This window comes from Armigeres subalbatus, chromosome 1, assembly GCF_024139115.2.
Source record: "Armigeres subalbatus isolate Guangzhou_Male chromosome 1, GZ_Asu_2, whole genome shotgun sequence".
Lineage (NCBI taxonomy): Eukaryota > Metazoa > Arthropoda > Insecta > Diptera > Culicidae > Armigeres > Armigeres subalbatus.
In genome coordinates, this window is record NC_085139.1 from 239,303,152 (window position 1) to 239,330,968 (window position 27,817).

A 27,817-nucleotide genomic window follows, 5' to 3' on the forward strand; every position below is an offset into this window, starting at 1 on the left:
CGCTATTTCATTACCATCTCTCCATCTCTGCAAGCAGGAAACGGTGCGACATAAACCCTTTTTCCGCTTCATTTTCATTCAAATGATACCCTTGACAAATAAAATGTATAATCAGTGCGACTAAAATGGCGATATTACCACTGGAGAGAGAATTCATTATGTTTGTCACGCGGAATTTAACGATTTTTAATTATTTCTTTTTGTTACGATGGTGATTCAAATCAAACAATATTGCCAAAAGTTTGTTGCTTGTTTAACGGGGCAAGAAAAAAATACATTTTGATTTGTGTGGTCTTGTTATATAGATAATGTCTTACGTTTATTTACATTAACATTACGTTTACAGTACATTAAATATGTGAAATTGAAGGTCGATTTACTTTTTCTATTTTTTGGTTTTCCTGAAATTTTGCATGTACTTTTTATGATCAATAAACATAATTTGCATCTTTGGTTTGCATCTGACTCTAACCTAACTTTTGATAAAGGTTTAAGCAAAAACGTTAAAAAAACTCTTCATGAAAAATTAGAAATTTGCCAGATCTTAAACCCAAATATATCAAATGGATTCGCACAACAGTTGTACGATCAATTTTGGCTTATGGATGTCTTGTGTGGTAGCAAAAGGGAAAAGTGAGGACAATTCAGTCTAAATTGGGCCAACTTCAAAGGGTGCGCCTAATGGCAATGTTACTCGCAGGCCGATTAACAGGGGAAAGAATCAAAATTCCATAAACTTTATTCAGCAAAGTTATAAAATTCCTAGAATAATATTCGATTAGACATTGTTTTTAAAGTTTAAATTATAAGGCTTACTTTAAGTGATTCTTGCTTTTATTGTAGGGGATAAATACTATGATTCTAGCTCACCAAGGAGCAAATATCTGTAGAATCAGTTAAAGTTTTTATTGTAATGTTTACTAGTTCTACATGTTGTGCACAATATCTCACCTATTGACGGTAACGAACACTAGAAATCAGCTTGTGCTCTGTTGTCTGTCGCAATCTTAGGAACCTGGGTTGTATGTTCATTTTAGGATCATTGTTTAGGTTTACGTTAAATTAGCTCACCTTTTTTCCGAGCCGCAGGTGATTTATGGAAGTGGATGATAATGCAGTTCTTCTATATGTGTTCCCTAACAATCTGTATATATATATATTTGGAGGTTATAGCAGATTTAATGACTTTTTCCACTAGTAACTTAGAATTCATTGTATCCCTACCTTCTAATGCATGAATAGTAATTAAGATTAGGATATAGTTAGTTAATAAGAACACTAGCAATAATAATTAGATATAAGAGCGTTTTTAACTATTATTTTAGATTTAGCGCGATCCCTTGATCCAATTCACGTTTGTAATACCATGTAGTCGTTTTGTTTACATTTCATCTTCGCGAATCGTTCCTGCGCAAGCAGGCCGATGTGGTTTCTACATCAGTAGCGTGCGTTGCCAGTAGGGGCTTTGCTACCAATCGACGGGGCGTAGTTAACACTCCCCCCCGCAATACGCGATGGGTCTTCCTGGAGCGAATTCACTTCAACGCCAACGTCGAGTACAGCTAACGATACTGCAGGTCGCTCGTAGATACCACCAGAGGCAGTCCGTACAGTGGCCCATCTTACCTGACCATCTGATGCTGGGCACGTGGCAATCACTCGACCCTTTGGCCAGCAGTTCCGAGGTAGTTTTGGATCAACAATTATTACTAAGTCCCCGACAGCTATTGGCTTTGCCGGGGTGAACCACTTTGTTCTACGGGTAATCGTTGGCAAGTAGCTCCTGACCCAAAGTTTCCAAAAGGAATCCGCTAACAGTTGGGACTGCTTCCAACTGTTTCGAAGCAGGATAGGATTGTCATCCAGAGGGACCCATGATCGTAGGCCGTTGGCTGATCCCAACAGGAAGTGATTGGGAGTCAATACTGGGGAATCGTCGCTATCAATTGGAATGTTAGTCAGAGGACGAGAGTTTACAATATTCTCGACCTCTACTAAAGTATTCTCCAGGACCTCTTCAGTTAGCAGTTTGCTCGACTGTAAGCGTTCAAGATTCTGCTTGACGCTTCTGATCAAGCGCTCCCATGCTCCGCCCATGTGCGGAGTGACCGGGGGATTGAAGAACCATTCTGTTTTGTTTGAGGTAAATTCTTTCATCAGGACATCTTGATCAATATGTTCTACTGCGCTTTTCAGCTCTTTGCTTGTGGCACGGAAATTAGTTCCACGGTCGCTGTAGATTGCCGCAGGTATGCCCCTTCTAGCCATAATGTTGCGAATGGCCATTACGCAGGAATCGGTGTTAAGTGTGTGAGCGATTTGCAGGTGAATGGCGCGAGTAGTTAAGCAAGTGGCGAGAACCCCCCACCGTTTCTCTGTGCGCCTACCTATTGAAACCAACATTGGACCGAAATAGTCTACTCCCATGTGAGTAAAGGGACGAGCGAAAGCGGATAACCGAGCAGGAGGCAGATCACCCATTGCTGGAGGCTGCGGTTTTGTCAGGAACACTTTGCATTGTTGACATTCTTTCCGAATATGATGGTATACTGTCTTCAAACGAGGGATATGATAACGCTGGAGAATCTCATTCACTGCTGTTTCGTGATTTTGGTGATTGAACTGCTCGTGTACAGAGAGTATGATAAGGCGGGTTATGTAATAACCCCGAGGCAGAATTATCGGTTCAGCGGCATCCCGGCTGATAAAGGCGCATGCTTTTGTTCGACCCTTAACCCGAAGAACATTATTCTCGTCTAGAAAAGCACACCATTGATGAAGAAGACTTGATCTGGGAATCGACTTGACTGGCTCTTTTAACGAACGGTTCTTGGTGAGAATGGCCATTTCCTCTGAGAAGGCGGCCAATTGGGCTTGGCGAAATAGATTATTTTCTGCGTCTATAAAGTCTTGCCTGTTTAAAGATCCAGATATTCTTCGATGTCCACAACTACTGCGCTTCAGGTTGTTAATATAACGTAGTGCGTAAGCCGTCACGTGTAACAGTTTATTCCATTCCGAAAAATTCTCTGGATGAATTGCCGGATCACTAGGTTTCTCGTGAAGCAGCAAATGCGGTCGTAACTCCTCTTCAGTGGATTTTTTAGCAAATGGGTTCACCGACCAGTTGTCTTTCTGTTGCAGGAGGAACTCCGGACCACGGAACCAGCGGCTGTCGCTTGCTAGGTTAGGTGTACTCTTCCACTTTGTACCTTCATCAGCTACATTGTGCTTCGTTGGAACCCAGAACCATTCGCTGACCTCCGTTGTCTCCAGAATTTCGCTGACGCGGAAAGCAACGAACTGGCTATACCGCCTGTGGTCCGATCGAAGCCAGCAGAGTACATCTTTGGAATCCGACCAGAAGATACGCTGACTAATGTTGATAGAGAGTGACTTTGATACGGTGTCTGCAAACCGGACACCAATAATAGCCGCTTGCAGTTCAGAACGAGGGATCGATAAAAATTTGAGTGGTGCAACTCTCGTTTTAGCACCTACCAAAGTGCATTCGACAATATTGCTGTTTTCGAATCTCAAATACACAGCCGCGGCGAACCCGTTCTCACTCGCATCGACGAATGTATGCATTTGAGTGACGGTGCCTTCTCCCAAGGGCGTCAACATCCGGTAGCAACGTGGAATTTCGACGGTTGTTATCTGAGGAAAAATAGCCAACCATTGCAACCACTTCTTGAACTGCGGTTCTTCGATTGGGTCGTCCCAGCCTACAGGTGTTCGCCATATTTCCTGGAGCAGTACTTTTAGGAACATCAAAACGTGTGCTTTGAGGGCTAACGGATCAAATACCATAATTAGCATTCGTAAAATTTCCCTTTTTGTTGGTTGACGGTTTCCAGATATCAGCTCCTCATCTATCTTCTGAAAATCTTATACGTGAAGCATTCCTTCGATGTATCCCTCCACATGCCTAGGACCTTCTCAGAGGTACTTTCTTCGCCGATATCAAGATTCTTCTCATTCGTCGTTTCTTCACTAACAGCATCCAAAACTTTCCGACAGTTTGAAATCCAGTTTCTCATTTCAAAACCAGCGGATGTGTGGATTCTTTTAACATCTCGTACAAGCTGAATTGCTTCTTCTGTAGATTCGACACTCACGAGCATGTCATCCACATAATGCCGTTTAACGATTGCGTTGGCTGCTTCCGGATGTGTTCGCTCATACTGTTTAGTGTTCATGTTTTTAACGAATTGTGCAGTACTAGGCGAACAGCAGGCCCCAAACGTCATCACCTGTACCACATAGACACTTGGCTCGGATAATCGATCATCGTCCGCCCAAAAGAATCGCTGACAATGTTGATCCTCTTCTCGTATTCTTATCTGGTGAAACATCTCGCGGATATCACCACTTACTGCTATTCGGAACTCTCGAAATTGCACCAGCACGGAGAGTAGGGATGTTAGCTGATCAGGGCCTTTTAGTAGGAACGTGTTGAGAGACACTCCGTGGACAGTGGCTGCAGCATCCCACACTAGCCTCATCTTTGTTGGTTTGTTCGGATTAATCACTGGGAAAATCGGGAGATACCATACGCGAGATCGTGGGCTCTGCAGTTCTTCTTCCGATAATTTGCGTACGTAGCCCTTGCTGACATGATCATCAATCTTCGCCTTCAGCGCCTCAAGTAAAACAGGGTTTTTCTTCATACGGTTTTGCAGACACTTCCACCGATTCAGCGCCATCGCTCTATTGTCCGGAAGACGGACATCGTCGTACTTCCAAAGAAGACCGGATTCATATCGGCCACCCACATATCGAGTTTTTGTTTCCAGGAGCGCTTGTGCTCGTTGGTCCTGATGCGATATTAGGAGCTTGTCTGGTTTTACCACCCCAAGGCTATCTAACGAAAAATAGGATTTGACGACCTTGTGCAAGTCGTCATCTGGCTCACGATTGCATTCGCAAGTCTGCACACTGTGGTAGTTAACGTATCGCTCAGATTTCTCTTCGCCTGTGCAATTTCCGAACACCATCCACCCAAGCCGGGTTTTGGCGGCAATGGGTTCATGGTCGTTTAGCGTAATCTAGGCCTATGAGGATTCTAGGACTAACTTCACGGTACGGCTCGAGGGGCAATCCTTTTAAGTATGGATATTTCTCTTGGATTTCGGTAAGCAATAACGTTTAAGGGTATGCGATAACACACTTTTTCCTAACGAAACGAAACGAAACGAAATTTAAAATGTCTATGTTGATTCGGATCGAAACGAAACGAAATAAAGATTTCTTTCGATACTTCGAAACGATACGAAATCAAGGTTCATTTAATTCGAAATTTTTCGAAACGAAACGAAATTTTAATTTTTTTTCCGCGGAATTTTTATTAAATTGTTTTTACATTATGTCCGCAATTCTGATTTCTATTTTTCGAAGTCGAATAACTGTTTTGCGACCAAAAGAGTTATAATAACAGAAAAGGCAATCTGTGATAAATCGCCACATTCTCGCCGCATATACCATTGGCAATAAGACAATACCCCAGCATTTGTTCCGCTTTCAAAGAAAATCATCGAGGAGTGTGCGTTCCCGAATCTGATCCATTTTATATAAGATTTATACCAGTAAGTTTATAAAAATAAAGAAATTGTGGGATTTTTCATATACCTACGGATTCAAATTTTGTTAAAGCATATTTATATATTTTCTTGTCAGCGTGGACTAAGTACTGACTTAGTCAAAATTATAAAATGAATGCTTGGATTTATTTTTTATTTAGTGGGATACTCAATTATGTATCCACATCTGCGTATACACAGAGAGAGAATTAACCTTCTGTCTGTGCTCAAAAAAACTTACGTTGTCTGTGCTCTGGGGTCAAATTATTTAAATTAAATTGCTATAACTTTTATAATGTTTAGCCAATTTTGGATTTATGGGGCTGTTTCGAAAGATAATTTAATCATCTTTCAGGTCGTTATCAAAGATTGACTATTGGTGGGCGGGTACATCGCGGGGAGGGGTTTTAGTGAACATAGGTATAAAACCAGTGATTTTTCATGATTATTTTACTTATATCCGGAAATCCTACCCATTTTGAACTGCACCTTTTTTAAAAAGGTTATGCAGGAAGGCATGTGCTCTGGCATGAGGCCTTGATAAGTTTAGAACTCGGCCGCCAGGTGGTGGTATATTTGAATTCATTCTTTTGGACTACTTAAGATATTCCGCGATATATAAAATTCTCCTCAGTGTAAATATTCATATCGCACAAATTCAAAAATTGGAAGACGTACTCATTATATTGAGCACCGCTTTGTAGTGCTAGACATCCTGAACAATGTTGCCGAATACAACTTGAGTGTAGGTATGAGGGATCTCAATCTAAAGCAATATTTCATATATGCAAGAATATTGCAAGTACGCTAGCGCCGCCTATTTGTAAATTTCCTAATTATTTATTCCGTCACATGACAGTCCATTCCCACCAGACGAACTTTATGAAAGACGTCATCTTTACAAATTTCAAATTTGTGCGATAAGAATATTTACAATGAGGAAAATTCCATATATCGGAATTACTCGAGTAGTCTAAATTAATGAATTCAAATATACCGCCACCTAGCGACCAAGCTCTAAACTAATCAATGCCTCATATCAAAGCACACGCCTTCCTGCATAACCTTTTTGAAAAGGTGCAGTTCAAAATGGGTAGGATTTTCAGATATAAGTAAAATAAGCATGAAAAATCACTGTTTTTGTGCCCTTTTTACGAAAACCCCTCCCCGCAATGTACCCGCCCACCTATAGTCAATCTTTAGTAACGACCTGAAAGATGATTAAATTATCTTTCGAAACAGCCCCAAAAATCCAAAATTGGCCAAGCATTAAAAAAGTTATAGCAATTTCAATTTGGGGTCAATTTGACCCCAGAGCACAGACAACGTAAGTTTTTTGAAAAAAGTACTCTGTAGCGCATATTTTCAAGATTTTTGAAGTGAATTTGCACATAGGAGTTAGATCTCGGCGAGTTTTACCAAACTACCAAAAATTAGGAGAATCGGTTGAAAACTAAAAAAATGGCAGCCACTCAAAGTGGCCTGGGGTCATATTGACCCCAGAGCACAGACAAAAGGTTAATATTACTAGAGCAACATTTGAAAGAGCGTATCAGCCAAAATGTATTCCTTCTTATTCTTCGTCTACATATATAGCATACATTTGCTCACTAGAAGAATCATGTGCACCTTCTTAAAATGTACGAAGATATGTATTTCCGATTGAATTTAACAGACCCATAGTCTTATATACAATCAGCTCGACAAACTAAGCTATTGTCTGTGTTCTTTTTTTTTAATCTTTATTAACGTGATTTCTATTTGCTGTGTGCCCTTGACATATGAGAACATCTTTTATGGTCAGTTAAGCTGAAAGCCATCTTAAGTAAAGAACTTCCTGCAATGTTAATGATCTTTCAACCCGTTCTGGATTTTATTTTTGCAAATTTCATGCGAAGATCTAGAAATGCCCACAAATCTCCAATGTTCCTTACATACAGCGCCGTAGCGTGGGCCACCACATATTAGGGCCACCGAGGGATTTCCGGAGCCATAATGTTTGATAGCAGTGACTATTCGCGAAATGTAGAACTTATTGAAGCAGTGCAGCATACATTCAAGCGTTTTTTGTATAGAAAATTCTATTACACTTATGAACCATATCAGAGAAGAATAAGTCGCATGCAGATCACATCATTAACTGATCGTCGGCGCGTTCTTGATATGTATACGCTTCATCGACTTGTACATGGTTCTATTCACTGCAGCATTACTAGTGAACTCCAGTTTTGGTTTCCCGCACATGGTCTAAGTCAGTTGGATCTATTCTACATCCCTAGATCAAGGACAAACATGGGAAAAGCTGCACCTCTTTCTCGTTTATGCCAGACTTACAACGAGGGCTACAACGAAGTGGACATTTTATGGAGCTTTCGCAATTCAAAAGGATTATCCGAAACTAGCAGCTTTGCTAAGCTTTAAAACTTTATTGTATTGTGGTCCGATTATTGGGTAACCCTGTAGGACGCTATACAATGAATAATATATGAGATAAATAAATAACTTAATTAACTAAAAAAGGACAATTCACACTCAAATTCATTGGTTTGAGTTTGTTCAGCTTTTTTAAGTGGACAGCTTTAAAAGGTTACATTCATAATAAACCGATTGACAAAATTTAGAAGTGCCTTTCGTTCTTATATCCGGAAGTAGGGGTATGAATTTTGTGTAATTTATAGTTCAGGTTAATTTAAATTTAAATTTTTTTGTTTTTTTTTATTTCTTCTTATTATAATCAAATGTATATTGGTCCTGAGGTGAACGGCAATTCCGACCATTGAACAACCCACTGCATAGCTGAATTTTATCAACACAAATATGTACAGGAAGTGACTTCAAACTATCGACAGACACAGTCCTGAGTTAAGTTTTCCTTGATCCACACAGATCCGTTGGTGATTTCGACCACCAATCAATCTATACACCATACAGTTATTTTTTATTTAATTTGTCCTAACTGGGTTTAGTGGTCCAAAACTACATTTTACTTGATCCAAATAGGTTCAATGGCAACTCCCGGCCACCAACAAAGCCACTCCAAAAAATGGTTTTCCCTGATTCGACTAGATCCGGTAGAAAATCTGACCTTCAACTATCTCACCCCAGAGTGAAATTTTATTAACTCTGTTAGGTCCAGAACTGGTCTCAAAACACCGTCAGACCCACTCCGGAATTCGATTTTCCTTGACGCGAATAGGTTCGATAACGATTCCGATAATCGATCGACGCATTTCAGAGCTGGATTTTATTGACCCAACTAGACCCAGCAGTGCGTAGGCTCTGAAAAACCTTAACATTTTTAGTGAACTTCCAGCACGGCTCTGGAAGGTCGCTTGAATAACAATGAAATAATAAAAAAAAGTAACACCAAATGGAAACAAATGGACATTCAAATGAACTTCAGGAACAAAAGTTCTTGTTCTCTTCACAGTATTGAATGAGGTTTAAAGCATCTTTGAACCACTAAACATTCTAATTTAACTGTTGATGCATTTCAAATTGTCAAATTGTTGTCAAATTTTCCCATTTTATAATAAAAGAGGGCGCCAAATCATGGTTTCGTTATTCTTATTGTATACTTGTTTCGGTGGTTCCAATTCATGACCAATAATGATGCTGGTCACGCGCTATAAAATTTTGACTATAAAATTTAGGATTAGGAGAGGAAACTTAGTTTAACACTCATTGTTATAACAGACCAAGGAATGCTCTGCATCTCCTTGAGCGCTATGCGAAAGGAATCGTTGGTTAGTTGAGAAGGTAATTCTTCTTCTTTTTCTTTCTTTTTTCTAAGCGACAATATATGTATTACGAAATTATTTTTGAAAACAAGAAGACGAAAACTGTGTTTCAAATCAATCCAACGCAAAATCAATGTGTTTCGTTTAATAATCTTCTACAACACGATCGATTGCACACTGGTTAAATTCTGCTACGCGAGGTAGATTTTTTTCACTTCACGTTCTCCCGGACTATGACCAGCATTCACATGATCGTTTCCGCATTCATATAGAATAAAAATTACATACGAATTTGTCGACTTAGAATGAGGTTATGTAGTAATATTGTAGAACCTTGTAGAAGTTTTGAAAACAACTTTACGATTATGTTCAGCGGCGCAGCCAAAATTTTTGATAATATGAAGTGTGGTTTAAGTTGAAATTTGTTTCGCAATTCCGCGGAATTCCGTTTAATTTCGTTGAAAGTTAGTTTTTTCTAGCGAAATTTTTGTAATTTTACGAAACGAAACGAAATCAAGAAATCAGATTTCGCCATGCTCAAATTCCGCGAAATTCCGCGGAATTTCGTTTCGAACCACCTGAAACGAAATTTTTCGAAATACCGCATATGCTTAATAACGTTTGTGGACGAATTTGTAGTGATGGCATCGTACAGACACCTGATAGCTCATACTTGGTAGAATTGTGTACGCCAGAGATCTGAAGGTTGATCTGCTGGGATCGTTGCTCTAACTTCTGGGTACCGCCGGTCCATCTCAGACACAAAGACTTTGTCGGCCCTTGCACACCCAGCTCATCGGATAGGCTCTGCTCTATCAGCGTTAGTTCAGACCCATCATCAACGAACGCGTAGGTGCGTATCGCTTTCTTTGGTCCGTACAGCATGACTGGAACTATTCTGAATAAGATCTCCGATTGCCCTTGGTGAACATTACAGCTGAGATCCGTTCTCCTCGTATCTGGTTGTGAAATGTTGGTATTTATTGATGTACGCGGAGAAGGTCTTGGAGCTTCATGCCTTTTGGCGTTGTGTAACAGAGGATGGTGAAGAAACTCACAACCATTATGCTTACGCAAACATTTCCGACATAGCTTACACTCTTTTACCGTTGCCCACTTAGAGTCGTAGCTAAACTCTGCGAATTGTTTGCACTTAGCAACGGAAGAGCAACCACCTTTGCATACCACGCATTGTTCTTTGGTGCACACAGCAGACCCAAGTAGCACACGCAACATCTTCCAAAAAGCACTTTGTTTCTATTCAGTTTCATTAAAGGCATTGGAAAAACATCAAAGCACGAAAAAGTTGCATCAAGATGTCAAAAACGTTCGAGTTGTGATCAATGTTTCATTAACATTGCAATGCAGTACGTGTTTGACATTTGGAAACAAACAACCAAAGAATACTGCACTTTATGTTGCAAACACGAAACAAAATCATCAAGTTGCATATTTTTTCCCATGTAACTTCAATGCGTCTTTCAAAAATTGTTTGTTTGTTTAAATTAAGTTGCAGATAAGTTGAGTGTGTCTTCATGTTTAATTTAACATTGTTCAACGTTTTGACAACTCACATTTTTTCCGGTGATGGTGCAATCAAGTAACAGAAAACTCGAGTATAAAACTTCATAATCGTATGGTTTTTATGGTGAGTCAACATGCAGTCCCTTCGAAGTGTTGAATGGTGTTGTGGTAGAGTGAAGGACTATCAATCACAAGATCCATAAATCGAATCCAGTTTTATATTTTTATTTTATTTATTTCCGCTGTAGTGTTTTGCAACATTATTGCAATTTTACTGCAATCGAAGGATGTTTCCGTAGGCTCCACCTCTTGCGCTTTTTAGATTGCAAGAGAGTTATATTTGATGGCACATACGCAAAGATTGTTTCTTTCCGAATAGTTGCAACACAGTGAAATGTTCTGTAGTGAAACAAGTTGTGCTGCTTGGAGACGATTTTGTCTTAGAAGATGTTTCGGAACCGTTGACTCCGACTCGGAATGGAAATTCAGAAACCCATCTTTCTTGTCTGCCGAGTACGCTGCTCACTGCTGCTGCTACAGATCATGACTGTGCTAGCATCCTCAGCGGTGATGTACAGCCACGCGCTGAAATCAATGAGGGTTGGATTCGGTTTTTCACGCGAAAATCGGGCCCAGTCCATCTTGAGTGACGATGGAAGTCTTTCAACCAGCTCATACCTTAGCGAAGTATTGTAAACAAAGTCGCCAACCTCGCACGCTTGTATCGTAGCGACAAGGTTCTCTACCGTGAGTGCGAAATTCACGACGGTCTCTAGCTTTTCCATATTTGGAGGAGGTAATGATCGAACCTTCCGAATTATGGCCTGGATGATAGCTTCCGGTCTCCCGTAGAGCATTCTTAGCGTCGACAGCACTCCTACTACGTTAGAAGGATGGAGCAGTCGACACCTCACAGCTTCTAATGCCTTTCCCTTCAGGCACTTCCGGAGACGCAACATGGTTTCCTCATTTGAGAACCCACACATTTGGGTTGAAGAATTGAATACAGAAAAGAAGAGTGGCCAATCTTCCGGGTTCCCACTGAACTCTGGTAAATCCTTAGAGACCGCTTGGCGCGCAGCAATTTGGCTCCGATTCAGGATGCACACTGTTTCGTCAGTTGGTACATGTAGAGGTAGTCGATGAAGCGGAGTTGATCGTTGTCCGGGAACGAAATGATCACCGCCTACCAATGTTCCTGGATTAATCGAAGGGATGTTTGATGGTCGATTCCCGGGGAAATTAAGGTGGTGCGTATGTGCACGCTGCGATGGCTGACATGTTCGGTGGTGATGAATCGATAGTCGGTTATTAATAGAAGTTAGACTCGGAGCTGGCTGCTCCTGCGGCTGCCTCGAGTTATCCGATGCTTGTCCATTCACGTCTTCTTCAACTAAACCGGAGTCGATTTCCTCACCATGGCGTTCAGTTTCATCTACCCATTCCTGTATCTTCGACATCTTCTCCATATCACTGATAACCGATGATGTTTCGCTGGCGTAATCCCTCATTATCGTAAACTTTCGCTCTAGGAACTTCTTCTCTAACTCGAACTCGGCGTTAAGCTTTTGTAGCTCCAACTCTCTCATCCTGCTCGTCTCACTACGGCGTGAACTCGCCTTGCTTCGCGGTTGCTCTGACACGACATCCTTCATGTTGGGTCTGTTTCGCTGTTGCTGTTGCTGTTCCTTTGGCGTGTTGCTGACAATCTGCTTGGTGGTGGCGCCGCGCCGGTGGGAGGGTTAACTGCCGTTGTCACGTGGTCCTCTGTTGTCGTACAGATCGGACATATCCAAGCTTTGTTCGTTGCTTCGCCAGAAACATTTACACACTCATAGTGGTACCACTGCCTGCAACCATTTCTTTGAATCATTCGATCACTGTCACGCTCACGACACAACCGACAATGGAAATCTTGTTTCGCGAATTGGATTTCGTTTCACTTCCAAAGCGATTGGAACTGACTGTTTCTTTATATACGATTACGGCGGTGCTATGCTTCTTCGGATATGTAACTGAACATCAGATGGGTTCGAATTTACCTGCGTTGTAGGGGCTGCAACCTCAGCAGCGACAGCGTTACCTGGTGCGTCGTCTGTCGACCCTTCTGCAACGGCTCCCGGTTTGGAGTTGGAGGATTTCTTGGACATCTCAAACCGCACCGTAAAAGAATTTTATAATATGTTAAAAAAGAAAGAATCAAAATTCCATAAACTTTATTCAGCAAATTCCTAGAATAATATTCGAGTAGACATTGTTTTTAAAGTTTAAATTATTAGGCTTACTTTTAGTGATTCTTGCTGTTATTGTAGGGGGTGAATCCTATGATTCTAGCTTACTAAGGAGCAAATATATGTAGAATGTATGTAGTTAAAGTTTTATTGTGATGTTTACTAGTTCTACATGTTGTGCACAATATCTCACCTATTGACGGTAGCGTACACTAGAAATCAGCTTGTGCTCTGTTGTCTGTCGCAATCTTAGGAACCTGGGTTGTATGTTCATTTTAGGATCATTGTTTAGGTTTACGTTAAATTAGCTCACCTTTTTACCGAGCCGCAGGTGTTTTATGGAAGTGGATGATAATGCAGTTCTTCTATATGTGTTCCCTAACAATCTGTATATTATATATATATTTGGAGGTTATAGCAGATTTAATGACCTTTTCCACTAGTAACTTAGAATTCATTGTATCCCTACCTTGTAATGCATGAATAGTAATTAAGATTAGGATATATGTAGTTAGTTAATAAGAGCATTAGCAATAATAATTAGATATAAGAGCGTTTTTAACTATTATTTTAGATTTAGCACGATCACTTGATCCAATTCACATTTGTAATACCATGTAGTCGTTTTGTTTACATTTCATCTTCGCGAATCGTTCCTGCGCAAGCAGGCTGATGTGGTTTCTACATCAGTAGCGTGCGTTGCCAGTAGGGGCTTTGCTACCAATCGATGGGGCATAGTTAACAGGCAATGACTGGTGCGTTCTCTTCAACTCCCACGGCTGCTCTCGAAGTTCTCTTCGACTTGGCCCCACTACACATGCATCTCAAACAAGAAGCATTTTCTTGTACTTACCGATTATGGGTATTGGGTACCCGGTTTTATGGAAGAGAATTCTGTAAACCGCAGCTCTACACACACTTCGTTGTTACCGCTTACACACACATTTTCAATACAATTTGCCTCGCGGGATGAGTGGACATCTGGCTATTTGGAGAGAAGTATGTCGGATAGCATTGCTCCCTCCTCGAAGGTAGAGCAGGTGCAGGCGTTTATTCGCGTGAGCTGAGATTAGAACAGTCCCACTCACTGGGTAAACACTGCATTCTTTTTTCAAGCGGAAATATTTGCCATCATGTGTGGAGTGCAATCTGCACTGCAGCAACGCATTATGGGCAAAGTAATATACTTCTCTGTTCAGATAGCCAAGCAGCTATTAAAGCTCTGGCTTCGGCCAGCTCAAGGTCGAAGTTAGTAATCGCATGTCGAAATCAAATTGAGGGACTGAATTCAGTTAATACTTTACACCTTATATGGGTGCCTGGCCATTCTTCCATAGCTGGAAACGAATTGGCTGATGAGTTTGCTCGTAATGGAGCATCACATGATTTTATTGGTCCTGAGCGAGCTATTCCAATATCCAAGTGTTGGTTGAAGCTTTTGATCAACTCTTGGGCTGTCACTCAGCACAAATGGCATTGAAGTAGTCTGGATTCATGTCATCAAACAAAATTGTACATCCGGGAGTCATCTCCGGTAGTAGCAAGCTATTTAGCTAATCTGTCTAAACAGAATTGCAGTGTCTTATTCAAGGCCTTGACAGGTCACTGGCGACTGTTTCATCTGTTTGTGATAGTTGTGAATCCGATTATGGAACTTCTTATCATCTGATATGTAAGTGACCAGTATATACGCAATTGCGTTTCCAAATATTTGGTAAACACTTACTTAGTGAAATTGACTTCAGAAACCTGAAACTTTAGAGTATTTTGTTGTTCATAACCCGTTGTAGTAAGGAGCTATAAGCTCTTGTACGCTTATGCGTTGTATACCCTCTTCAAGGGCCCTATTCCAAAGTTTCCCTTTGTTCTCCCATACACATTCCTTTTCTTTTTGTTCACTTCCTTTCCCGTCAGGTGTGTGATGAAAAAGGCCGTGAAGGCGGTGGCACGAATCTCCCAAATTGAGGTGAACGTGCTCCTGGAGTCGACGTTCTGATACCTGATAGGCTAAAGAGGGCCCCCATAAATAAGTATTAGCAATGAACAATTACAAAACTCTCTTGAGCCCAATAAACAATTACAAAACTCTCTTGAACCCGGCTTATATTTTTGCCTTTATCGTTTACAAAGTATACGTAAAGGCTATATGTTCGCTCCATAAACAAACTTTTTATAGAAGGCTCGGAGACCCATAGTGTTATATATCAATCAGCTCAGCTCGACGAATTGAGGTGATGTCTGTGTGTGTGTGTCCGCACCAAAAGAGCAAAAATTCTCGCTCACTTTTTTTGTACTTAGCTTGACCGATTTCTTCGCAACATGTAGAATTCGACGCAGTATTCTGCCCAATTGTTTCCTATTGAAAATTTGCCGGATCGGATGATAGGCTTGGAAGTTATGGCCAAAATAATTTTTCTCAGAAAAAAGCGCGTAAAAAAGTATCGCTCACTTTTTTTTGTACTTACCCTGAACGCAGAATTTTGTCTCATTATTTCCTATTGAAAATTGTCCGGATCGAACGATATGCTTAGAAGTAAGTTATTAAAAATTTTATTTTTGTCAAAGCCATTAAAAATGTCATATATATAATCAATCTTGTGCATTCCTGACACGGACATCAGAACGCCTTGCCATGTGCCTCCGGGTCCACCGCAAGATTTGTTTTTGTGTGTAAAAGAAGCAGTGCCTGCCGTGTGCGAGTCATTTCAGTTTGTGACAGCGTACTGACGTGCTTTTTGCTCGCGCATTTTGTTGTGGTCGTTTGCTGTGTTAACGTACACAGCATGCAGTCGCCAGCGGGAAAGCTGTCGGTGGGTCTGCGAATTTGATGATGGTCGGATGCCTTCCTCATCCACTACCGCTGCCATCGCAGCCTCAGCCATCATCTAGCCGTGAACTTTGAGCGATGCGATGGACAACGATGCGATCGGATCGGTTGCGATCGTTGCCCATCGTATCGCTCAAAGTTCACGGCTAGATGATGGCTGTGGCTGCGATGGCAGCGGTAGTGGATGAAGAACACAGGCCAAAGAAGCGAGTCACTTCCCGCATAATCGATTACTATATATGAAAGATTAACTTTATCATTATCGACCATATTGCACTATACCCGAATGGTTCTACTAGCTGTAGGTGAAAATTATACATGAAACACAACTCAAGTTGTTTCGCAGACAACCTGTACAGTATTATGCAAAACGACTATATGGGTAATGGGCGGTTAAGTATAATTACCATATAAAAACATCAGATTTTCAGTACAAAATTATTGATAGAAAAAATAAAAAATAGAGTTTTTATAATCCATTTCGGAATGCTTTATTTTTATTCTCATTTATTTACGTAGAACATATTTGAAACGGAAAGGTACGATAAAATACTTAAGCTGTTTAACAATGTAAAATCAAAAAGTTTAAAAAAAGTGTGAATGTTTAAGCCACTTAACATTACGTTTTTAATTAAAAACTAATTAGAGAGTACAATGTTTTTCTTTTCTTTTTTTCAAATTCAGCGAGCTCTGTCTAGTAACGCATCTTTAAAAACTGAACATCACGAACAACATCGCAAGTACTTATTATTAGGCCGGATGCCCACGTTGCGTCTTTTCAACGCTGCGTGCACACGGCGTTAAAAGGACGCATGTGTGCATCGGGAAAAAGCGGTAACGCAGCGTCGCCGCACCGATGCACACCTGCGTTTTTTCAACGCCACGTGCACGCAGCGTTGAAAAAGCGCTACGTGGGCATCGGCCCTTAGTGCTGATGGTTCGAAAACCAATCACTGTCAATAAAAATGTTTTTGCAAATTCGGTTAACTTTTTTCTTCTCTATAGATCTCAAGCTTCGTTTGCGACCTTTACTCCGTCCTGATATTTAATACAGCTTTGCGTGTAATCGCCGCCTTCTTTAGGTTGGCGATCTTTTGTGCAATATACCTCTTGATAACAACCATTTCTGACTGTTTCCTGATCAGCTTGACTTTCGTGGGACCAACCGTTAAGGCAACTCGTTCAGCAACCTTGTCTGGAAAAGAACATCTATTTTGAGCAATATAAAATTCTGCTATAAAACAGTTAAACTTACTGCAAATGAAATCCAATATTTGAGGGTCCAATTTCTCTGCTGCTGGATACAGCGGAGATCCATCTGGTTTTTTCAATTTTGCATAGCGATGACAGGGTTGACCAGTGACACTCATGTTCTTTAATTTATCCGCTCCTACCAAATGGGTAGCCAATAGCCCAACAAACATGCTGTCAGATGTGGACCTCCCGTTTAATTCTTCAATTTCATGTACAGTCATTGCAATTCCGTCGTCTTCGGTGAACTTGGCCTATACGAAACCAAAGTAGAAAATGAAAAGTCATTAATGTACAAAAGCAATGTCGAATCATTTACATCTCATTTGTTACAAAATAAATAGTAACCCAACAAGAATAGTGTCATTAGTTAGAAAAAAAGTCCCTTTTTACGTGGTTTATTTTCAGCTATCCTTTGTTTGGATTTCTCGTTTAACTTTTCAAAAGAAGCTAAGTAACATTTTTTTCATGAATTAATTTGAATATTGCAATCAATAGACCAATACGAAAGCTTTTGATTGCAATATTCAAATTAATTTATGAAAAAATGTTACTTAGGTCCTTTTGAAAAGTCAAGCGAGATTTATTAAAACATTGAGTTGACCCCACGAAAAAATTGAAGGAAAATTAGATAGCATTTTAAAAGATGTAAAAATTATGGTAAACCGAGACATCTATCCACGCAAAAAGCTTCTTTTAATTTGCATGGCTCTAGTGGTAGTAATATAGAAACTCACCTGTGGTATTTTCTGCTGATCTTTCAGATCCTGCAAATCTTTCCCGATCCTCAACGCATAGTCATCGGTAGACAATTTGGCCACTTCAAGTTTTGCATATTTTTTCTTCCACTTTTTTAGTTGCTCTGACGTGTTTTCAAAACGATCCTTTAGCTGTTGATATTTCAAAGCCCAATCGACGTTCTCTCCCGTGCTGCCAATATCTCCAGCGTTCGTTGGCTGTACAATCTGCTCGAATGATAACTCTGCCCCATCGTTATTGTCGTCCAGTAAATCTTGAGAGTCGATGCCCTTTTTGATTAGTGGTTCTCTGTTCGGATGATGATCCAAACAACGGAAATCCAAAAGCTTGTTGTGTTTTTCCAGCGTTTCCCTGTTCCTGCGTAACAGGCATATTACTTCCGCTGGCGGCATCTGATTTGGGTTGAACGATGATTTTCGGATGATCGTATTGCTCTTCTGATACTTCTGTGGAATGTTGAACGAAAGCTTTGGAGTCGAAAATCGTAATTTCCTCAACTACCACATTTTCAGAATTCAATTGCTCAAACGATGGGACAGCACTTAATTCTGCGGAAGTCTCGCTTGGTTTCCTTTTCCTGCGGTGTATTGGATAACGGATCTTGTGATTCCATTTGCAATGAGTCAACGGTTTTGTCTTCAATTGCAACGTACGCGTAACCAGAAGTTCCAACCGTTTCTCCTTGCTCCTCGAGTGCAGCTTGCAACTATAAATAAAAATGAAATAGAATTAGTAGTTTGTCGACAAAGGCTGCGAACTAATATACGATTTTGTTTACATTTATGATTTTTATATAATATCTCATAGAACTCAATTATTTCTTGCTAGGGAATATTTTTTATGATATCTTGGAACTGCAACATGTTTGCAATTGCAGCATATTTACGTTACAGTTGGTGAATGCTGTTTGATAATCAGTTGTCAGTAGACGTTAAAAAATGCAATAAAATAGCATCAATAGTGCCGAGAATAGTGCTATCCAATGAGCAGCTTGAAGTTGTTCCCGTCCGGCTCATGCCCGTTTGTTGACAAACAAGAACGAGCAGAATGGGAGAAACTTCGAGCTACTTCAAGCTGTTCGTTGGACAGCACTAATGTGTGCATCGCAATGTCAACGTTTTGTAGTTTAGTGGTCCAATAAGTGTAAAACTGTTGCAATTATCGAATTGCCATTTGCTACTTGCAGGTATCGGATATCTATACTGAACGACTCTGTTTGGCAAATTGACGAGATATCAGTGGTTTAAGCATGTATGTATGTAGGCAAAAAAACACTCCCATTTTGTAGCACTTACCATTTCCGATTTGCTAGCAACAAGTGTGGCACTCTACAGGGAATGCAGTTCCATTGTTTGGGATCAGATGATAATATGGCATAATATATTTTTAGACACAAAAAGATCTCGTGAAAGTGTTGCCCATTTCGCTGGTATAGAATAACTGCATTCATCAGACTAAATTCATCCGATATTTTTTCATGGAAACATTTTCATTATAATGGATAAATTAGAGAGTTTGGCACGGTTTGGCAATACACTTTTGAACACTTTAGTTTTATACGAAAATTACTCTTTCGGAGAAGTTTGACAAGCGGTATGCACGGAAACAAAAATCTTATGCAAATTTGAGAGCAAGATTGGAAAAAAAAATAAAAAATATTCTTAAATATTTACAAAAAAGGTTATCGAATCAAATGTCCTCCGCTAATCCCCAGTATTATGTTCAAGTAATTTTTGCCTTAGATTGTGATTGTTCAGAAATTTGCTCGTTATGATCTCCGACGGGTTTATAGATAATATGTCATATAACATCGAAAGTAAAATTACGAAAATCGCGAAACACTAAAGTTTTATAGTTTCGGACATTTTTACTCACCAGTGCGCGTAACTCTGCAACGTTGAGCTGATTGGCCGCCATTTTGTGTTTATTTTTCCCATCTCTCGGTTCTAAAAGTAAAATATTTTAATGAAATGAAATACTGGTATGAGTCAAACTTACTTTTATTTTGATTGGGTACGGCTTGTGAGGACTTCCTTCGCTTGGGTGGCATTGTCCAGCTTAATTTTTTAAACGACTTCGTTTAGGACTTGCTAGGTACACTTCTGGTTCTGGCACTGGTAAAAACGAAAGTGAAGATGAACAAGCCGACCGGGGACCGATACGCGACAACTCACTACTACCAGCATAATGAACAGTAAGTGATGTTGTTTAGAAATCATGGTACCATAACATAATCAATGTATTCGTGCAGAAATATTCCTAAAGGAACATACACGTTTTCAGTTATCATTACAAACCAAAAATCCTGTATGAGATATGGTAAATAACGCATTTGCTTAACACAGAAAACAAAACTTGCTCATATTTATAAATGCTAGTTTTTTTTACATTTTGGCAAGCATGAATTACTAATTATGATTAAGTGCTATTGCTAGTATACAGTTGTATTATACCATTAATGGTGCATTAATTTATGTAACCGCCATATTATTAATAAACTTTCTATGTTCACGTAAAGTATTTTGATTGCCTATATTTATTCGTGTACGATTTCTCGATTATGAAACTTAACTTCATTGAGAACGAAGAGCGTTTAAAAATAAATATAATTAAATACGTACCCATCTCGCATTTCGGATTTTGACATCATTCGGAACTGCCCGGTGGATTATATGCATCAATTACTGTTAGGAGTATGCCGTCAGTTTTGTCGCATTTGGTTCGAAACTCCCAATCACGCTAGTTATATAAAATGCAAAATCAATCACATTGACGAAACATTGCTACAGATCGATCGTTTTGTAGAAAGTTCTCGGAATGCAAGAAAAATAAGTGATAGGAATTCATGGAAAGCGAATGAATGGCTGCAATGGTTTTTACATTTCAGTCAAGTTTGTTTAAAAGATTGTTTACCAAAAAAGTACTACGATCATTACTATTCTCTAGTTTCAGTGACAACAATGTTACTTCAAAATAGCATATCTCAAGAAACTTATGCAAAATGCGAAATAATGTTACAAGATTTTGTTAAACAGTTTGAAATATTGTATGGGCTCAATGAAATGACTTACAATGTACACCTTCTTTTACATTTAGTAGATTGTTCCCGAGATTATGGACCTTTGTGGGCATTCTCATTATTTGTTTTTGAGGATATTAATGGAATATTGAAGAAATATGTGAAAGGTCCCAAAGAACCAATAATACAAATTGCAAACAGGGTTGTTATGTCGCATACAAGGTTCAACGCTCAGGCTGATTTTTTGAGGCCCGTTGTTAAAGACTTTTTGAATCAAATTAATTTGAAACAATCAGTATGTGAGAGAAGACAAGAGTGTTTCTATTTGAACAAAACAATAATCAACAAATACAACGATACGGAAAAATTTATGAAGCAGTCAATGGTCAAAATCAATGAATATCTTTACAAGCCAAAACTAGATGTGCAAACTGAAGATAAACATCACAGAAAATCTCATAATGATTGCTATTTTGCTATAGTAGAAGAAACAGAACTCCTATTTGGCCAGATAAATTCGATTTTAACTGACAACTCTGACACATACTTTATTTTCCATGCGATACAGACTAACCAGGTAAACCTTCCCCTCGGATATGTTACCTTGCCGCGGTGGGTCGGCTTACGCCATTAGCACTGAGATGGCAACCAAAGACATATCCTACAACTCTGCGGAACATTTTATACCCATATCTCTGCAAATAGAAAAGTTTTATTTTTTATTTTATTTTTAAATGTAGCCCACCCGATTTTTTTTTTTTTGAATACCTCAATAAGCTCATTACCGTTGGGAACAACTTTGTAGAACAAAGTTTTTTTTCCTATCTCTGCTATTTTTGGCTTGAAAAACTTATTACCACTTTGTCTGCTACCAATTGAACCAATATGCGCTGCCTGGTTGAGCAGGAAACACGAAATTCGGCGAGTCAAACTTCAGAATGACTTTGCGAAACAAATATTCGGATAGTATTTCGTCCATCTGATCAAATTCCGGAACACCCGGTTTGTTGGTTTCCTGGTGGAAGTGTCTACTATTTGATCAGTTGTGAAACCTAGCATGTATCAAACTTCATGATTTTTGTAATAACAAACCTTGGGGAATGCGTTCTGAGGGTATTTGGTCACATTACGGGACACTTTGGCATGTTGGTTCTTTGGGGATGTGGTCACTTTCTGATCAATTATAAAGTCTGGCAAGTGACGCATTAAACCTCACGATTTTTCAAAACAAAAAAGATTAATAACACTAGCATGGGCCAAGCACAATGATAATGTTTGCGTGGCGACAATGTCCCAGTGAGAAAAGAAGAGGAAGGAGAACTACCCATCTTATTGCCATTCCATAGATAAGATATGGCGAGGATGTGAAAGAAAATCGCATGTAAAGCAAGGACCAAATCAGCGTTACGGTTCATAATAAAATTAGTCGAGAATCCCCTAAAGCCTTTATTCCGCAACAGGACATAGTCCCGAGTGATAAGAAAATTATTTTGAGCTTTTAGTGGAAGGTCTTCACTTGTCATAATACGAGTTTGTATCATGTTTAATTCCACTACTTTATTGTAACTTAAGAGACACGTATTTCAACCTCAACAATAAAGCCGTCTTCAATGTATTGTACTTAACTAGACTTCAAGCCTATGGAAAATTCATTCTTTACAATTGCAAATTTTTACTTTAAATGTGCTAATATATTTTTATTTCTCTGTTCCTTCTCTATTGTTTATGGCAATTTTGCATTTTTTTATGGAAATTTAATATTTACCCTATTTTATAAAATGAACTTCAAACTATAATATTTTTTTGGAAAATTAACATTTTATATGAAAAATTTGAATTTTTTAGGAGGAGTTTTTATCTAAGTCAGTGGTGATTATCTAAAACTAATAAGTAAACAGTAAAATTGGAACCATTTATCTGAAACATTATAAAGTGGAGGTCAACCATAATTATGGTTGTTCTGCACGGAACTTGGCAATAGTGACATACTTTGCTAATTATTACACATCGAAAGATCAACATTTTCGATTTTAGATAGACCTTTCCCCGTTCTAAACGAACGGAACATGGCAAATTGAGTTTTGAATTTAATAAGAATTAATGACGTGACAGCGCCTCTTGCAAACTGTTACCAACCGATAAGGAACAGAAACTGCTACGTACACATAGTGGAGAGCGAAATTGTTCATTAATATTTTCGGCGAAAGAAAATAACAAAATGATAAATATTTATGTCACCTGTTCATGGTTACTCGCAAAATAGCAGACAACAAGAGCACAAATGCTTCGTTACAAGTGGCTGGCTAGAGTAATAAGCGAAGCTATGAGCTGCCATAAAACAAGTGATAAAATGTAGAAAAATAGCCACCTAGAGAGTGCTTCCAATGATGGTGTGGTAACAACGTGCAAGGACGTACGAAGTATACTGACGATGCCGAAAGTGTGCTAAGAAATTTTTAGAATAGAAGAAGTCAGTTAACAAATGATGATAAATGAACTGAGGTGAGATAGCGGAAGTTGTTCAAGGCAACCGAGTGAAAGTCCTGCATGATAAGAAACTTTGGCTGTTTTAAATTGGTCATGAAATATTGAACCGGGTACCAATGGACTAAGGTCAGTGCTGTCTACTGTGCCGTCTACGCTAGCGTCTAGCCACTTTAATATACAAATTAAAGCTTGTTTGGATAGAACATTTTTATTTTTACATCACTCTTGAAAAGCATAGTTTTACATATCTTATTCGCATTTACATAACATGGGACCGAAATGTTTTTGTTTCACCGCCATATACGGCGGCAAGGAAACGACAGAGCACACATCACAACCGGCAGTCAGCGTGCCATCGCAAATTGAATTTCCTGGAAGACTGCCTCTCTAATTAAAAGGAAACGATGCGTAACGGAGGAAAGTCACATCCCCGTTGCTGGCTGGCTGTCGCAGACAAATTTGATACCAGCCAGTATACGAATTTGATTTATAATTTCGTAGCATTGTACAACTGGTTTCGCGACTCTTGTTGGATATTTTGCGTTCGGAGCTAAGGCTTCCGTCTCAAAACCGAACCAATCAACAGGCTGACTACGTGAAGTATGCTTTCTCATTAACTCGTTAGCGAAATTACGAAATGGTTATAGGGTCTTCCCAGAATGGAATTAATTTGGAAAACTTTTACTTTTAATTGGACGCAATAAATTTTGGAGAAGTCATCTGTATCCCTTTTATTGATATATTGATTCTTTTTCTCAGAATCAGAATACGAATTAAAATAATTTATAAGTTTAAGTCTTTTAGACCTAGGGGAACTGTTCCGATTTCTACCTCACTGAACATATGTTCATCTCATTGCGAACCAAAGAAATTTTGCACCAATTTTGTCGTTTCTTTTTGCTAACATGCGCGCTCACTAGTAGTCAGTCACTATTAATCAGATTCATTAAAAGATACTTAACCCTTTTCAATGCTTTCCATTTGATGGGATGAACATGGGAGCTATGAGATGAAATTCAGGAGCAGTAACCCTATATGTTTAATAATATAAAACCAGTAAGGAATGTTGAACTTTAGTAAAATTCCTTGGAAACCCCTTAGAATTTTTAACAAATTTTTAGAACCTATTGGGGCAATAAAAACTAACTCTGAGGTGCGTCGGTCAATGGTCCAATCTTTTTCCGGAAACCAAAGTACGTACGATGCTCTGTTATGATGCGTCTTCAACTTCCTCTGCTGGTTATCGGAGGTCACCAGTGAGCCCAAGTACACGAATTCTGCAACCACCTTGATTTCGTTACCACCAATACAAACTCGTGGTGGGTGGCTTACATTGTCCTCCCTTAAGTTTCTTCTAATCATGTACTTCGACTTCTACGTGTTAATAACAATTCTGATCCGTCTGGATTCCCTTTTCAGTCTGATGTAGGCTTCTTTCATCTTACGTCAAAGTTACGTTCCAGAATATTAATGTCATCGGCGAAACTAAACAGCTGAACGGACTTCGCGAAAATCGTACCACTCGTGTCAATCCCTGCCCTTCGTATTACTCTCTCCAAAGCGATGTTGAATAGCAGGCAGTAAAGACCATCACCATGCCGTAACCCTCTGCGAGTTGCAAAAAGGACACGAGAATGCCCCTGAGACTCGAACTACGCACATCACCTGATCCAACGCCGCATTGATCAACCGTAGCTGCCATAGCTGGTCCCGTTTGGTTGTATCATATGGGACTATTATGGAGCGCAAATGACGGACGCTACGTGGAGGGAGCGAATGAATCACGAGCTGCATTAGTCTTTAGGATAACCGTCTATTGCTTGCACCGCGAAAATCGGACAACTGGGGTGGGCCGTGAACAAAGTCGAATGTCGTATGGAGGACGATTTGCGGGAGGGTCCGTGGTTGGCGACGAGACCACGCGGTTGGTGACGTACAGTCATGGACCGAGGATGGAGACGATCTTATATGTACAGCAAAGGGCACTCTGGCCCTCAGTCTACTGTACAAGTACATGAAAGTTCTCTCCATTCAGCTTGCGCCATGGCTGCATGTCGCTAGCCCCGCAATCTGCGGGGAATACGCAAATCGTCCTGATCGATCCACCTTGCTCGCTGCGCACATCGCCTTCTTGTGCCCGTCGGATCGTTGTCGAGAACCATTTTCACCGGATTACTATCCGACAATCTGGTATTTGTAGAATATTTTCCAGGCAGGAGTATTTGTAGAAGAATTTCCAGTGGCGGAAAAACTTAGCGAACTGCCGGAAGGAATTTCTGTAAATGTTTCAGCGAGGACTGTTGAGAGAACTTCAAATACTTAATTTCCAGAGGAATTTTCGCGTGCATTCCAGAGGAATTTCTGAAGAATTCCAAAACTATTCTCCTGGGGCTTGTTTGGTAATGTTTTAGGAAATATCATGAGAAAGTTCCGGATTAATTTCTGAAGGAACTCGCAATTGATTTTTCATAAGCATACCTAGAAAAATTCCCATAGATATTTCCGGAAGAATGCCCAGTGGTGGGATTTTCAGTAGAAATTCTATGTGAGATTCGAAAGGAGTTCAATGGAAAGTTCTCGATGTAATTTATGAAGAGTTCTTGGAAGAATTCCTGAAGGACCACCAGGGAGAATTTGAGGTGTAATTCCTGGAGGGAAAACTGGGGGACATTCTAGAGGAATATCCGTTTAAAATTAAAATAATCCGCAGTTAAGTTTTTGGAGAAATTCACGGTGAAATTGGAATATATGAATTCCAGAGAAATTTTTAAAGGGATTTTAGAGATTTTTTTTCAGAGAATTTCTTTAAAACCAATAGAATTCCTGCAGGAACCTACGGAGGAATTATCTGAGGGGCTTCCGGATGAATTCCCTAAACAACTTATGAAGAAATTCCTGGAAAAAGTAAGAATCCGTAAAAAAATCTTAGAAGAACTTCCCGAAGAATATCCCGCGGAATTCCTGGAGGAACATTCGAACAGAATCCTGGAGGTACTTCCGAACGAAATCCTGGAGCAACTTCCGGATGACACCATGGAAAAACTCCTTCCGGACCCAATCCTGGAGGAACTTCCGGAAGAAATCCTGGAGGAACTTCCGGGAAAAATCCTGAAGGAACTTCCTGAACGAAATCCTGGAGGCCCTTCCGGACGAAATCATGGAGGAATTTTCGGACGAAATCCTGGAGGAACTTCCGGATGACATCATGAAAGAACTCCCGCAGGATATCCTGGAGGAATTTCCGGAAGAATTCCTGGATGAATTTCCGGACGACATTCTGGAGAAACTTCCGGACGAAATTCTGTAGGACCTTTTGTACGAAAACCTGGAGGAACTTCCTGACAAAATCATGAAGAAACCAGCTGACGAAATCCTGAAGGAACTTCCGGATGTCATCGTGAAAAAACTTCCGCAGAGTATTCTGGATAAACTTCCGGAGGAATTCCTGGATAAATATCCAAGGAAGGAGGAATTTTAGGTGGAACTTCCGGACGAAATCCTGGATGAGCTTCAAGACGAAATCCTGAAGAAACTTTCGGACGAAATCCTGAAGGAACTGCCGGAGGAAATCCTGGAGGAGCTTCCGGACGAAATCTTGGATGAGCTTCCGGACGAAATCCTGAAGAAATTTTCGGACGAAATCCTTGGGGAACTTTCGGACGAAATCCTGAAGGACGAAATCGTGGAGGAACTTCCGGACAAAATCATGAAGAAACCAGCTGACGAAATTCTGAAGGAACATCCGGACGAAGTCCTGGAGGAGCCTCCGGATGACATCATGAAAGAACTCCCGCAGAGTATTCTGGATAAACTTCCGGAGGAATTCCTGGATGAATATCCGGAGGAATTTCAAGTGGAACTGCCGGAGGAAATCCTGGAGGAACTTCCGAACGAAATCTTGGATGAGCTTCCGGACGAAATCCTGAAGTAACTGCCGGAGGAAATCCTGGAGGAACTTCCGGACGAAATCTTGGATGATCTTCCGGACGAAATCTTGGATGATCTTCCGGACGAAATCCTGAAGAAACTTTCGGACGAAATCCTGGAGGAACTTCCGGACGAAATCCTGAAGGAACTTTCGGACGACATCCTTGAGGAACTTCTGGACAAAATCCTGGAGGAACTTCCTGGATGAGTATCTGGACGACATCCTGGATGAACTTCTGGACAAAATCCTGGAGGAACTTCCAGATGACATCATGAAAGAACTACCGCAGGATATCCTGGAGGAACTTCCGAACGAAATTCTGTAGGAATATCTGGATGACATCCTGGAGGAACTTCCTGACAAAATTCTATATAAACCAGCTGACGGAATCCTGAAGGAACTTCCAGATGAAATCCTGGAGGAACTTCCGGATGACATCATGAAAGAACTCCCGCAGGATATCCTGGAG

The 27,817-nt window shown here is 40.0% G+C and overlaps 4 protein-coding genes across 4 annotated transcripts; all 4 read right to left on the reverse strand.

Moving 5' to 3' along the window:
- Window positions 1-1,437: 1,437 nt before the first annotated feature.
- LOC134207140 (uncharacterized) lies at window positions 1,438-3,813 on the reverse strand. Its single transcript, XM_062682858.1, has one exon. The coding sequence runs from the start codon at window positions 3,811-3,813 to the stop codon at window positions 1,438-1,440; it is 2,376 nt and encodes a 791-aa protein (XP_062538842.1).
- Window positions 3,814-3,875: 62 nt separating this feature from the next.
- Window positions 3,876-10,386, reverse strand: LOC134207141 (uncharacterized). Its single transcript, XM_062682859.1, has 3 exons — window positions 10,341-10,386; window positions 9,996-10,281; window positions 3,876-4,941 (listed from the first exon to the last, which is right to left on the reverse strand). The coding sequence occupies exons 1-3, from the start codon at window positions 10,384-10,386 to the stop codon at window positions 3,876-3,878; spliced, it is 1,398 nt and encodes a 465-aa protein (XP_062538843.1).
- Window positions 10,387-16,822: 6,436 nt separating this feature from the next.
- LOC134207142 (uncharacterized) lies at window positions 16,823-18,306 on the reverse strand. Its single transcript, XM_062682861.1, has 3 exons — window positions 17,893-18,306; window positions 17,160-17,409; window positions 16,823-17,099 (listed from the first exon to the last, which is right to left on the reverse strand). Exons 1-3 carry the CDS (start codon window positions 18,304-18,306, stop codon window positions 16,933-16,935), a joined length of 831 nt encoding a protein of 276 aa, XP_062538845.1. The 3' UTR covers window positions 16,823-16,932.
- On the reverse strand, window positions 18,186-20,039 carry LOC134212006 (uncharacterized). Its single transcript, XM_062689478.1, has 3 exons — window positions 19,913-20,039; window positions 19,790-19,860; window positions 18,186-18,620 (listed from the first exon to the last, which is right to left on the reverse strand). The coding sequence occupies exons 1-3, from the start codon at window positions 19,962-19,964 to the stop codon at window positions 18,438-18,440; spliced, it is 306 nt and encodes a 101-aa protein (XP_062545462.1). The 5' UTR covers window positions 19,965-20,039; the 3' UTR covers window positions 18,186-18,437.
- Between the last annotated feature and the right edge of the window lie 7,778 nt (window positions 20,040-27,817).